At 50.1% G+C, this 14,074-nt stretch overlaps 1 protein-coding gene across 1 annotated transcript in view; it reads left to right on the top strand.

The window, feature by feature from the left end:
• Positions 1-2,643: 2,643 nt before the first annotated feature.
• TRIM71 (tripartite motif containing 71) overlaps positions 2,644-14,074 on the top strand; it is an 80,384-nt gene continuing 68,953 nt past the window's right edge. The window contains exon 1 of the mRNA XM_031940443.1: positions 2,644-4,320. Within this exon, the coding sequence (XP_031796303.1) occupies positions 3,109-4,320 (1,212 nt within the window). The 5' untranslated portion in view covers positions 2,644-3,108. The remainder of the gene's footprint in view (positions 4,321-14,074) is intronic.

Raw genomic sequence — 14,074 nt, 5'->3', positions numbered from 1 at the left:
CAACTGAGAAAAGGCACTGAAATTAAGAGCTTTATACTTGTTGAATGAATGGAAAAGTGTTTGCCTCCCAGTTAATGAAGTCCCAGGCTCAGTCGATTTTTGGTTAAGTTATCCCAAAGTATTTGAGCATTTCCAATTCCCAGGGCACCATCATAGTTATTTGAAGGAGCTTTCGTGACCAAGAAGATTGAGCCGAAGGGCCCTTTTGGGCCTACTTGGCTTCTTGACTTGGGAAACCTTTTCTGCTTCTGGGAAACGCTGGTGGTGCAGACCCTAGTGGGCCAGGAACCGAATCTTTCTGCTTCCTGGGGGCCATCAGCACATGGATCCGGCTGGTTTAATTTAAAGGCTGTTTCCAGGCCGATGTGGGCAATGAAAACGTGCTGCCTTTCAAACACCTCGCCCAAAGAGTCCGGACACCCAGGGTTAGGGAAGGAGGGGGACACTCTCTGCAATAAGTGACACTGACCCAAGAAACAACCTGTGAGTTCTATGGCTTTTTGGAAACAGGGACTTTTTTTTTAAAGATATGATTTCACTAAACATGAGCAAGAAAACCAGAAGATGCTGGGAAATTCAGCATTCGTTAGCTCTTCCTCCCTCCCTTTATCCCTGTTTCCCCGTCCTAAGAGCCCCAGATCCATCACCATCCCCCCCCTTCCCCCAGCCCCAAACCGTTCAGTTGTTGCCAGTTTCTCAGCCCCCCTCATTGGGACTTCTGGGAGCCGCTGAATTCTGAGCTTTGCCAGTAACCCCATGGCTGTTCCTATGAATAAAATCCCGGATATTAAAATCTTGCTTATTCGAGTCTTCCCTGAGGGAAGAGGTAACTGCCCCAGCTCAGCCCGAGAATTTGGATGAGACGGCTCATACGTGTGTGTACAAATCACGCGTGATCTCAAAGCGAGCAGAGAATCGGCCTTTCTCCACACACCTCGCCCCCCACGCTGGAGGAAACCAAAAGGTTCTTGGGCTAAGGAACGTGCAAGCTACATTTGCCAAATTAACTCTTCCTTTTAAAAGAAACGGTGAAAGCTCCCGGTCTCCTCTTCCCTCCTCCCCCTCCGCCCCCCGCCCTTCTCCCCCCCCCACCAACAGCCTTCCCTGGTGGCAAATATTTGAGTTTGCTGGGAGCCCATCCCTCGGTGCGGCGGTGGGAGGGAGGGAGCGAGCCAGCATACAAAAGCCAGCCAGCACTACTAAGAAGGCTAATGTTTCCTGTTTGCCTTTTACACCGACCACCCTCCCCCTCCTTCTGACCCTCCTCGAGGTTCCCCCCCCCCCCCCCCCAACTCCACGCTCCGGCGGAAGTGAGTCCGTTCGCTCCTCTGGAGATTAAAAGGATTCCAAATTCCGCTCGGTTTCAATGCCCGGTGTCCTGGGAGGAGGAGAAGGTGGAGATGGGGAAGCAGCCGGAGGAGAGAGGGGAGCGGGGGAAGCGCGCGCGCGCGCGCGCAGACACTCACACATGCACACAAGAGAAATACACATGTTTATCACACAGCGCCTGTGAGCGGCGGCCTTGGGCCAGGTCCTCCGAGGCTCGGGGCACCCCCGAGCTCGGGCCCCGCGGCGCTCGCGGGGCCCCGCTCCGGGACTGGATTAGGGTGCGGGTGTGGGAATCCGGCCCCCTCCACGCCGCGGCCCAGGCCCACGCGTGCACGGCCGGCGGCTCCTAATTCACACCAGGCCCTGGGCATTTTTCTGCAGCGGGCATTTAACTGGGACGGGGGGGGAGGGAAGAAAACGCGAAATGCAAAGATGACAAAGGAAACGTGATCCCCCATCGCGGCAAAGGTTGGAGTCCGAGAGAGAGGGGAGAGAGGAGATAGACCCGAGGGAGGAGGAGAGAGGGGGAGGGGGCAGCGCCGGTGGGGGTGTGCTCGGATAGCATTGCACGACCGCCCGAACCGGCGAAAGGTATAATATCTTCCTGGGGATGAATAATTCAGGGCGGCCGGCGGGGACCAGCGGCCCCGCGCGGCACAGGCAGCCTCCGCCGCCGCCGCCGCGCGGGTAGCACGCGCGAGCCCCTGACCGCCTGCCCGCCAGCCCGCCAGCCCGCCGGGCGTTCCAAAGCCACCCAGACCGAGGCGAGCGGGGCGCGCGTCACCCCCGGTGCCATCGCCGGGTCCCGATCCCCCAGGCTGGGGCGCGTGCAGCCGCCCGCGGAGTTAACCCTCCTCGTAGTCGGTGGGGTTCGCGCGGAGAGTGCCCCGTGCAGCTGCCCCCACTGCCGCGTGGCCCGAACTCGGGTGGAAATAACACGGCCACGCGTGAGCGAGGCGGGGGGCATCCGGGAGCTGCCGCGAGGTTCTCCTCTACCAAGCCACCCTTCCGAGCCTCGGCACCCGGCCGCGACGCAATTGGAGCCCCCAGACGTGCGGTGGCAGGGGAGGAAGGGAGCTGGCCGCTCGCTGGAGGCCCGCTCTCGCATTATTTTGGAGGCTGCTTTCGGCTCCTAAGGGGAAGAGACGAGAGCCCCAGGTGAAACCTAATCAAGCAGCAAGACAACCCTGACCCCCCCCAAGCCAAACCACCTCGGATTCTCGGGCTGGGGGGGGGGCTAGTCCGGGGAGTAGGATCTCGCAACCCCTTTCCTCCCCACACCCCCCTACCTCTGCCCCCCAGCTACATTTTCTCGTTAGGGTATAAAGTACCAGTCGACCTCCAGCTGGCCTCAGGTTTGAGCGGGGAGTCCCTCGCCCCCCCTTTCTTGGCGGCTCTGACCCTTACCCCCAGCCTTGGTCAGGCTTGTCTAGGCACTTGTGTTCTAGAAAAGACACTAACCACGTTGTCAGCTGCTGACCCAAGGGAAAGGAGGCGAATCTGTGTCAGTTATTGATCGCTCCGGGAAATCGATATTATTATTTAATGTAAACAGCATTAAGGTTAACTATAGGTGGGGGGTGGGGGGCGCTTGCAAAGCCCGGCCATCTCCCAGGTACCCGGAGGAAGGACTTGGCTCTCAAATCGCAAGACTAATTGAAGCAGTTTTCTGGGTGAGCTGGTTGCTCGGCCGTCTCTTCTCCCCCCTCCTCCCCCCAACCCGCCGCCCAGCGCTTCCTCCTCCTCCTCCTCCTCCTCCTCCTCTTGTTTTGGTTGCAAATGGCTTCGCTTTCCGAGCCAGATTTGCAGCTCTGCCCCCAGTGCAAGAAGTGCGGCTCGCGGGCTCGCATCTCCTCCGCCTCGGCCACGTCGCCGCCGTCCTCGCAGACCTCCGAGTCGGCCGGGGGCGGGGGCGGGGCTGGGGGCGGGGGCGGCCCGGCCTCTGCGTCCTCCTCCTCCTCCTCCTCCTCCTCCTCCTCCTGCTCCTCCTCGTCCTCACGGAGGCTGCACGTCCTGCCCTGTCTCCACGCCTTGTGCCGCCAGTGTCTGGAGGCGCAGAGACACCCGGCGGCGGCGGGCGGGCCGCCCGGGGAGCCCCTCCACTTGCGCTGCCCCATCTGCGACCAGAAAGTGGTGCTCCGCGACTCGCCGGGCATGGACGCGCTGCCCTCCTCCAACTTCCTCCTGAGCAACCTGCTGGACGTGGTGGTGGCGGCCGAGGAGACGCCGCCGCCCAAGAACAACGGCCGCGGGGTGGTGGTGGTGGGCGGCGGCGGAGGAGGCGGCGGCGGCGGAGGCGGCGGCAACGGAGGCGGCGGTAGCGGCGGCGGCGGCAACACCCGCCATCACCACCATCACCATCACCACCACCACCCCCGTGCGCCCCCGCCGCCGCAGCCGCAGCCGCAGCCGCCGCCCACGGCCGGCTCTCCGCTGCAGCCGCCGCAGCCGCCGCCCTCCTCCTCCTCCTCTTCTTCCTCCTCCTCCTCTTCTTCCTCCTCGCAGCAGCAGCCGCCGCCTTCTTCCTCCTCCTCCCAACAGCCGCCGCCGCCGGCCCAGCACCAGCACCGGGAGCACCCGCACCGCGACCACCCGCACGCGTCCCGCGCCCCGTCCGCCCCGTCCTCCGCCCCGTCCTCTTCCTCGTCCTCGCTGATGCTCCGGCGGCCGCACAGCCAGAGCGAGGCGCGCTGCAGCTCGTGCGACGAGGGCAACCCGGCCAGCTCGCGCTGCCTCGACTGCCAGGAGCACCTGTGCGACAACTGCGTCCGCGCGCACCAGCGGGTGCGCCTCACCAAGGACCACTACATCGAGCGCTTCGGCAGCCCGGCCGCCGCCGCCGCCGCTGCCGCCGCCGCCGTGGCCAACAACACGGCGGCCGCGGCGGCGGCGGCGCAGCTCGCGCTCAGCCAGACCTTCCCCGGCTCGCCCTTCTCCATCCTCTCCGTGTTCCCCGAGCGGGTCAGTTACTGCCAGCAGCACGACGACGAGGTGAGCTGGCGGGCCGGGAGCCGGGGCGGGCCGGGGCGGGGCGGGCCCGGGCCGGGTCGGGCCTGGAGCCGCGAGACGTTGCTCCGCGGGGGACGCGGCCGTGGATGCCCCCGGAGACACCCCCCCCCCCCCGGAGAGATCCGTGGCTGTGCGGCTGCCGCGAGGGAAGGCCTCCAGCACAATGCTCTCCGACAGACGGGGAAACTGAGGTCCACAGAGGGGTGGGGAGGGAGTCGGGGAGACCTCGAAGCTTTCCGGGGGCCTCCACCGCAACAGCTTGAGGAGCCCGGGGGCCCCCTGGTCGAACGGAGGTTCTTAGGAACATTCCGTGTTAGAATTCCAAGGGCCTGTGGTTACTGGGATGACCTTGAGCTAGTCGACTCCCCTTTCGTACCTTAGTTTCCTCGCCTGTAAAACAGGGACATTGGATTTCTTGGTTCCCTCCCTCGAATTTCTATGATGTATTAGATAATTGGTGATAATTGGGAGTTTGTGTGTGCGCGCGTCCGTTCATCCGTGCCCCGGAAAAATGGGGGCGGAGAGGGAGCCGAGGCCTGGGGCCTTGCTGAGACCTTCCCTCCCTTACGGCGAAACCCACCACCGGGCTGCCCCATTGGCATTTAGTTTAATTTGGGAGGACTGGGAATAGAAAGAGGTAAGGGGCCTGTGCCTTTTTACTTGGTCATATTGCAATTGCTTCTCCCCACAAAACTCCCTAACTCACAAAGTTTGAGCAAGCTCAGAGTTCTCCTGCCCTGCACAGTTGCCCTCAACACCCACCCACGCTGGCTCCCGCTTTCCCTCTCGGAGGCCTTACTTTAGCTAAGAAGGGTGTTGGACACAGTTTCCCCGTGCACACGTGGAGCTGTCTACGTTTGCCTCGATTTGGGACTCCCCTTGGAGAATTGGGGTGGCCAGTTGGGTCCCCATCCGCCCTCCCCCCTTCGCCCCCTCCCACTGTCAGGCATTTTAGTCGTTGCTGTTGTTACTTGGGACCCGGGGCACTCTCGGTGGTGGGGGAAGGTGAGGTGCCTGCAGCCGGGGGAATTGAGGGGCTGGGGAGGGATTGAAGATGCTTTTGTTGCTGAGTCAGTTTTCTTATCTGTTTCTCCCCTCCCCACCCCCCCAGTCCTTGAATTTCCTCGTGGAATAAATAACCTGTGGCCTTTTCGCTCAGTCCTAACTTGTGGACGGCCGCTGAGCATTTTGAAATGCAGTTGTTGAGTGGCAGGGAAAAAAAAAAAAAAAAGACATTGCTAGTAGGTGAGAATTAAAACGTGCCTAAAAGTCTGGTGGGCGCCAGCTTCATTTAGTTAAAAGTTTACTTGTGGTGATCTACTTGGGTAAATTCAAGTGGATTTTATGATGAGTGGGAAATTGAGTTGTGCTAGCCAGTCCCCTGTTGGTAAAAAAAACAAAAACAAAAACACAACGATCTTAGGCTGGGTTTGGGGGTGTTACTTTTACTACTTCTTTGTTGGGGTGGGGAACTTGGATTTTACCCCTCTGTTTAATTCTGTGACAAAGACTTGAAACTCCAGTCCTTTCCTTTCCCCCTGAAGAATTAAACAAGTGAATATTCTTGCCCACTAAAAATGTAACAGTGAATAATGGTAGATCCCAGGGTCGAGTCCCCACAAGGTTTTCCCCCCAGTGGCTTTATTCACTGGAGAAAATTCATGAAATTCTACCAGCCAGTCCTGAGAAAGAATTGCTGTTGGAACTTGAGAGAAATGACAAGTTGGAAATATTATTTTTAGTCTTAAAGCTTGGAATTAAGGGGTGTGTGTGTGTGTGTGTGTGTATATGTTTATAAAAAAGGGCCTTCATCTTGTGCCTATGGAGAGCTTCCTCTTGGGAGCTGGCATTTGTTGACCCTTAACCTGGACAGCTAGTTACTTGGGTAGTGGGTGATTTTCCCCCTGGGGCATGGGTTATTTTTTTGTTGTTGTTATATTGGACTGAGTGGAAGATATAGTGGATGGACTTTTCCATTTAAGGATAGCAAATGAACAGTGGGCTAAAGAATTGCTAATCTATCCACATTTAAAATAGTTTGTGAAATAATTGGTTCTCTACACGCTAAATACTCAATGACTACTAACAGCAATATTTTATATGAGTTGGTTTTTTCTTTTTGGCTCTCTCTGCCCCACCATTTTTTTTTTTTTTTAAAGAAATCTTCCTCTTTCTAATGAGTATTGAAAGAAAATTGCTCCAGGAATTTAATTTTATTTATGGAGTTAATTCAAAAAAGATTTTTAGGGTTAGCAGACTAAAAAAATACATGAAAGATTAATTTGTTTTTGCTTAGAGGTATATATATATATATATATATATATATATATATATATATATATATACCTGTGTGTATGTGTATATATATATATATATATGTGGGTGTATCTATATATAGGTATATATAGATACACACACATGTGTATATGGAGAGAGGTGTTTTATTGCAGGGCTCTTGTGGGGGGGAGAAATTAGTCAATTTCTTCCTTCAAAAATAGTGATCAGTTTCTAATATGTTTCTAATCAGTTTCTAATAATACCTTCTTGTTTAGAAAGATGGTCTTTTGCTACAGTCCTCCTCTTAGGTCTCAAAATAATCCATTAGCTACTTCAGGGCTCTCTGTTTATTTTATGGTGACTGACAGACATAATTCAAGGGTGTGTATCTGATTTTGCTGGGCTTATTAAGGCTTTCTCAAACGCTTTGCCACCAAAAGAAAAAAACTTTGATCAGCTTAGTAGAAATTTGTCCCCGGGGATGTTTCCGAATCTTTTCCCCCTTCAGAAAGAACCATTTCCCCCATGGGTCACTCCTGGATATTTTCCGATCTTTCTGGAAGAATTTAAAATTTGAATGAAGTCTTGCTGAATTTTGAGGGGGAAAAAATCGACTCTAAAAAAAACCCAAACAAACCTCCCAAATGATTTTGTCTTAAAATAGGAGGCATTCTGCTATCATGTATGAATTTAAAAAATCGGCCTGTGTAGCAGTTAAAAGCCAGTCCCACCTCTGGTACCGTCCTAGGCACCTTGAGTCAGAAGGGCTTCCTTGGTAAGAGACGAGTTTGCTTAAGCTGGGTTTTCTGTAGCAGGTTCCTTGTCCAAACCTTTTTTGTTTTGTTTTTGATGGGAAAGGAGAAGTGCAATCAAACGCGCGTTGTTGGGAGAATGTGGGAGCACCTGAAACAAATACATTGAATTTCCTGGGTCAGTGGGGAGACCAGACAGGATGTTGCACAAGGGCGAAGGAGCGGAGCTGCAACAAAGTGTTTTTTCCCTGCGCTGGGAGAGGGCCGGGGCCTGGGCCTGCCACACGCCCTCCCCAGCCATTTGGTTGCCTGGGTCTCCGTCAGGGTTAGTGTCACCAGGGCCGTGGGGCTGCCCCTGAGAAACGCTCCCTTTTTGTGTCATTGCAACATAAAATTTTAGGAACTCGGGGACCAACTTTGATCCCCCTCCTGCTGCCCTTTTTATGGCGCCTAACTGTTGCTGCTCTAGTGGCCGGGGGCCCTGGGCCCTGGCAAATAAAAAGCCTTTTACAGCTGGGGAAGAAATGAGGAAGGTTAATTAATGATCAGCGAGGTGATCAGCATTTCCTGGGGCGGTGGGGGTGGGGCGGGGGGGGGGGGCTGAGGCTTTCCTGCTCGCTTTCCCAGCTCTCCCCGCCCCCCGCCCCCAAGCTGGAATGCATCCTGGGTCCCGGTGATCCGTATGCAGGCCCGGCCAGGGGAGGGGAAGACATTGTAGCCAGCTCTGCTGTGCAGAGCAGGAGCTCTGCCTCCACCGGGGGAGGCCATTGTTTTTAAAAATTGCTATCTTGCTCTGGAGAAACTTTGTAACCAAGCTTGGCACCGGGTTGGGGAGGGAGGGTGACCTTTCTCTTCCGCCGAACTGCAGAGGATTACAATCTTGCTCCCCCTTAGGCCCACAGGGCCTGGGGAAAGGCTTCTGCAAAAGGCCCTGGGGGAAAGTGGGCAAGGATTGGCCTTGCCCTGGAAGAATAAATATCTTTCCAGAAATGCAAACTCCCAAGTAGATCCCTCACAGGAAACTCAGCAGGGCCGGCTGCCAAGGGGGTCACCTCTCTGCACTTTGGTTTGCAGGCAGAATCCCCGCCCTGTCTTCCCCTTCCCCTTAGGAAAGGGCTTAGTAGAAATGAGCTTCTCCCTTAGGAAACCCGTAGGACTTGGATCAGAAGTGGATAGGACTCTGAGGGCAGCTAGCCCAATCTCATAGCCCCATTTTACAGAAAAGGAGTTTTATGACTTTAGGTCAGGATTTGAACCCAGTTCCTGAGACTGCAAAGCTTGCAGACTTTCTTATTAATGACCATCAACACATGTCACCCAGGACCATAGATTTTAAGGCTGAAAAGACCTGAGAGAGAGACTTGCTGGGGCCATTCCCATCACCCTCCAGATTCAATTTGAGAAATGTTTATGGATCACCTCCTGGGCCGGGGAATGAGGGAAATGAGATCCTAAGAAATGGAGTTGACTGAGGTCACACAAGTCAGGACCCCAAACCAGCTCCTCTGAGGGCATGGCTGGCTACTGGTACTCTTTCTGGGACCCCCATTTGGAGAGCTAAGGGAATTGAGAGACCATGTATCCAGCCGGGGCTTTTTAAACTGGGGTCAGGAACCGGTGGTAGGTTTTTGCTGATATTTTGAAGACAATTTCCATGTAATTGGTTTTCTTTGTCATCCTCTGTATTTTCTTTGACACATTCAAGGCCATGATTCTGAAGGGCTTCTTTTTATTTCTCTGAAGTTCAGGCCTGGAAAATGGAGACGGGAAAGGCCATATACTGGGGCCTGGCCAAAGGCTATTGGCTACTGCTCGGCCAGAGTCAAGTGTGGAGGGTTCCTGAGGATGCTTTGAGGGCTGTCTTAGTAGCAGGCTGGAGAAGCCATCAGACATCTATAACTGAAAGGGAGGGGGTCTGCCTCAGTGCATCCCCCGTTCCTGAGCAGGTGGGACTCCTTGGGACGGACTCCGGGGCCCTTTTCCGGATAGTTACCTTTACACCCAGTGGGCAGCTCTGCTGGAAAGGTGGGAATGTATGTATGTTCACATCCAAAGAAGCTCCTGGTTGCTTAGTAAACCAGGCCTCTTGTCCAAAGGGAATGATTAAAGAAGTTGACAGTTTTTGAATTCCTCTCTCTCTCCCGTCCTCCCATCCTCCTTCTCTCTCTTTTTATATATATAGAGGGAGGGAGAAAAAAAGATATATATGTATATGTGTATATGTATATATATATGTGTATATATATATATATATGTATATATATATTTTTTTTTTCTCCCTCCCTCTATATATACATATATAGAGAGAGGGAGGGAGAAAAAAATATATCTTTTTCTCCCTCCCTCTTTTTCTCTCTTCTTTCTTCTCTGCTTCTCACTCTCTGTCTCTCCTCTCCTGTCCTTCCGCCTTCTTCATTTCTTCCCCCTCCCCCCAGAGAGTTTATAGGTATCATTTACAGGGTTCAAAACTAAACAACCTTGGCTGGATATTGGGGAAGGAGGAAAGTTCATCCGAGGGGGCCGGCCCAGTCTGTTGGCCGAATGGCGAGGTCGAGCTGAAACAGTTACTTCTCAGTTGAGCAGGGCCCCCACTCAAGGCGACCTTGTTGGGTGAACTCTTTGGGCCCTAATAAGATGACAGAGGCCGCCCTCACACAGCCCAGGGCGCTGTGGAGCATGGCTGGTGTTTCCCATGGGTAGGAGATACAAGCCGGGTAAGCCAGATGGGGTGGGGGCAGGGATCAGCTTTAAATGTCCGGCCTTTTGTAGCTACCTAAATTTTTCGATTCAGAGAAGAGGTAAAACACCTTAAAATAGTCCCTAACTCTCAGCCTCTGATCTCAACCTGGGATGGGAGTCGGCCTAAATTAGGGACCGAGTTATTGGATCGGAACCACAGACACCACTGCCATCTTTTGAAGATTGGGGATCCCTCCTCCTCAGATGTTTTAAATGCATCTAAACAAATACAGAAGGTACGAAAGAAACTAATTATATCAAAATAATTATTCAGATATTCCCCAAACAAGTTCATAAACCCCTGAAGCCCCCATCAACACTTTCCCCAATACAGTGAGGTTTATAGGGCTCAAAAGAGTTACTTTGAAAATGACATTCTCATCATGAGAGATGCTTGAATTTCCGTGGCTCAGTGTTGTAGTGCTTTTAGGTACTGAGATATTTTTATGGAAGCTACAAAAGCAAAACAAAAAGAGTGTTCTTTGTTGTCTTTTTTTTAAGGGTATGTTTGATTTAAAAAAATTATTTTACTATGTTTCTAGGTAATAATCCCTCTTCTATAACAAAGACTAACCAACTGGGTAAAACCATCTGGCTGGCGGGGATTTGTGACCTTCCTTCTTTATTTCTTCCTACTTGCTCAGGGCCACGCTTAGTCGAACCATTTCCATAATTTTTGATTTCATTTTCCTGGAGTCACCCTGTAAACTGGTGCTAGTTGCACCTAAGTGCCTTCTTTTGACATTACTTCATAGGAGTTTCTCTGAATGCTTTCCTATGGTGAAGTAATAATTTCAATGTTCTTGAACCAGCTTTTTCAGCCCTTCTCCAATCGATGGCTATCCACGTTATTTCTGCTTCTCGGTGTGTACTTTATCATTTCTCCGTTGCCACATTAGATATACAAGCTACCTTGTGCTTTGTCAGCTAATTTTTGAAGACATAGTGTTTTTGCATTGCATTAATTTCTGACTCTGCTGCCTCCTGCCTCTACCCTTTTCTCATAAAAAAAAGTCTTTTTAATGGTTCAGCAAAGTTAACAAATATAGCAACTGACGGATATGTGCAATTAATGGTTAAGCAAAACTAACATGGAAACTGATGTTCTCTAAACATATATGTGCAATTAATGTTCAGCAACATTAACAAACAGAAACATTCTCTAAGTATATATGTGCAATTGCATAGAGAAACTGACATTCTCTAAGTATATGTGTGCAATTAATGTTCAGCAAAATTAACAAACAGAAACGTTCTCTTAAGTATATATGTGCAATTAATAGTTCAGTAAAATTAACATAGAAACTCACATTCTCTAAGTATATGTGTGCAATTAATGGTTAAGGAAAACTAACAAACATAGAAACTGTCATTCTCAAAGTATATATGAAATTAATGGTTCAGCAAAACTAACATAGAAACTGATGTTCTCTAAGTATATATGTGCAATTAATGTTCAGCAAAATTAACAAACAGAAATGTTCTCTAAGTATATATGTACAATTAATAGTTCAGTAAAATTAACATAGAAACTGACATTCTCTAAGTATATGTGTGCAATTAATGGTTCAGCAGAATAAACATAGGAAGTGATATTCTCTAAGTATGTATACAATATACCTTAGCCTTTGACTTGAGGAAGCAGAAGGAAATGCCAGGGGTTCTTCTCTGGGGTTAAGTTTAGGCCACTTACCTGTATCTACTTGCTTTCATCCTTTGCCCTGGCTTGGGATCTTCCTTCCTTGTTTTTCTGATTCTGCTTCACTTTGCATCAGTTCACTACATCTTCCCCAGTCTTCTCTGAATTATTTAGAACTGGGTGTTTTCTTGATATTCAGCAATATTTTATTCTATTCTTAAACTACAACGTATTTAGCTCTTTCTCACTCCCTCCATGGCTATGGGGCACCTGGGTAGGGACACTTTGGAGAACAAAGGACTGTTTTTCCTCAAAATACAGCTCAGCATTTTCTAATTTGGTTTTGCTTGTTGGGTGTTGATGGAAGAAGGTGTCGCTGGCTTTGGAGAGGACAGTCTTATGTTACTTTGAAGTTGGCATTTGAAAAAGTGAAATGATAAAATTAATTGGATATTAAAAAGAAAAAACCTTTTAAATTAAAAAGAGTTTTACTACTTACTAAATATTAAGAAGATGCTATGACTTAGTAAGCTGGGGTTGGTATTTTTTCCCTTTACGTAAAAAAAAAACCTTTAAAGACTCATTAGAATGTGATATACCACGTTAGCCATAAAACCGATGATTAGAAATCTGTACGTCTCTCCTCTTCTGTCCCCAAACAGAGCAGCTCCAAGATAGGTCTTGTTGAGCAGCAGTTGGGTGGGCTTTGGGGAAGGGCTCAGTTTTCCTGAAATTTCAGAGAATTTTACTTCCTTGCCCAAATACCTGGACAGGTGTGACTTCCTCGTTCTTATTGATCTTTTCTCTATTTTTCAAAATGGTGCAAGATTTATTTAGTTTTTTTTTTAGCTATCAGGTCCAGGCTTGAGAATGAAAGGAAGTCCTGAGTGGGAAGCTACAGCAAAGGCTGGGACTGAACACTCTGGCAGGCCCCTTCTGGCCCTCAGTGAACCAGGAGAGAAGGCATGGGATGATGGGAGTGTAAAAACTGGACAGGGGAGAATCAGAAACCGTTCTTGGCCTTGGACAGTGCTTTGGTCTGATGACACTTTCAGGGTGTAAGGCAGGTTAAACCTGGGATCGCTTAACAAGGTAAAGGAGATTTTCTCACCCGGGGTTGCCTACAACTTACAAAGAATGACATCACAGTTCCCTTTCAAAAAAGTAAGCCCTGTAGATCCCAAGATGATAAAAAAGGAAACTGAGTCAGCAGGGCCAAAAGTTCACCAGTCATTCTCAATGTTTCTCAAGGACAAATCTTTTATGGGAAGATTCCTTTAGTTAGGTTATCTCAAAAGAGAATACTCCATATTCCATAATTCCTCTGCCTTTGTAGCTCTGTCTATATCCCCTTAGGCACTGGATTGACTGGATCAATGGAAGCCTTCACTTGATAGTTTGGATAAACTGGTTAATAAAATAAAACTAGGGGTGTGGGGAGGGACCCTGGAGTAGGCCCTCTCAAAACCTCTGATTTGGAAAGATGGGTTTTGTTGAACCTTGTTGGTATTTTCTGTCTGGTTTCAAAGCCTTTGATAATTGTAGACCCAGAAATTGGGGGTCAGGTCCTATCTCCCCAGGAAGGGGAAGGGGACGCTGTTCAGAAAGTCCTGTAGCTCCAAGTGCCTTTGACCTTGTTTTGTATTTGAGTGGAGCCAGCGAGAGCGGAGGTCTTAGTCCTGATCCATTTCTGGGGGCTGTTGTCAATCTTCCTTCCCCCCTGACTTTTCTGGGGCTTTCTCCTTCTGGTGAGGCACTTGCCATGCCCTCTGCCAGTAGCTATGATCTTTTAATGGCGTGGTAGAATTTATTGCTAACCAAGATAATTAATAAAATATATAACCGAGAGGATCTTGTGTCTAGGGCTCCGGCGACCATTTGCCTGGGATTTCCTGGCATGGTCCTGATTCGAAGACAAAGTGTACATTGAAGGAAGCTGTGGGAAAGGAGTATCGTTTGTCAGGTCATTTGTCCCAATTTTTGGTTTGGAGAATATGGTCGCTGTCTCTCCAACCTTACCGGTCTTTGTACTTCTTTTTCTGGATTCCCTAAGCTAAGGATAAAGATTGGCTTTTGTGGGCTTTTGGAAAGCTGCAATTTTGCAATCAGTCATTTTCTAGAGTAAACCATTTTTTAAGATGTTGATCACTCATCATCTGGTTTACAGAGAAAGATTATATCCATCAATTCAGCATTGTCTGCTATGTGCAAGGCTTGTAGCCTTGTGGAGGTAGGTAGAAAAATAAATGATGGGGTCAATATTCCCTTATCCAAAGATTTGAGGATTTTTAAAAATTTATTTTATTTATTCATTTTTGATTTGAATATT

The sequence above is a fragment of the Sarcophilus harrisii genome, chromosome 5 (assembly GCF_902635505.1).
Source record: "Sarcophilus harrisii chromosome 5, mSarHar1.11, whole genome shotgun sequence".
Lineage (NCBI taxonomy): Eukaryota > Metazoa > Chordata > Mammalia > Dasyuromorphia > Dasyuridae > Sarcophilus > Sarcophilus harrisii.
Note: the sequence above shows the minus strand (reverse complement) of the source record. Positions and strands in the feature narration are given on the sequence as shown.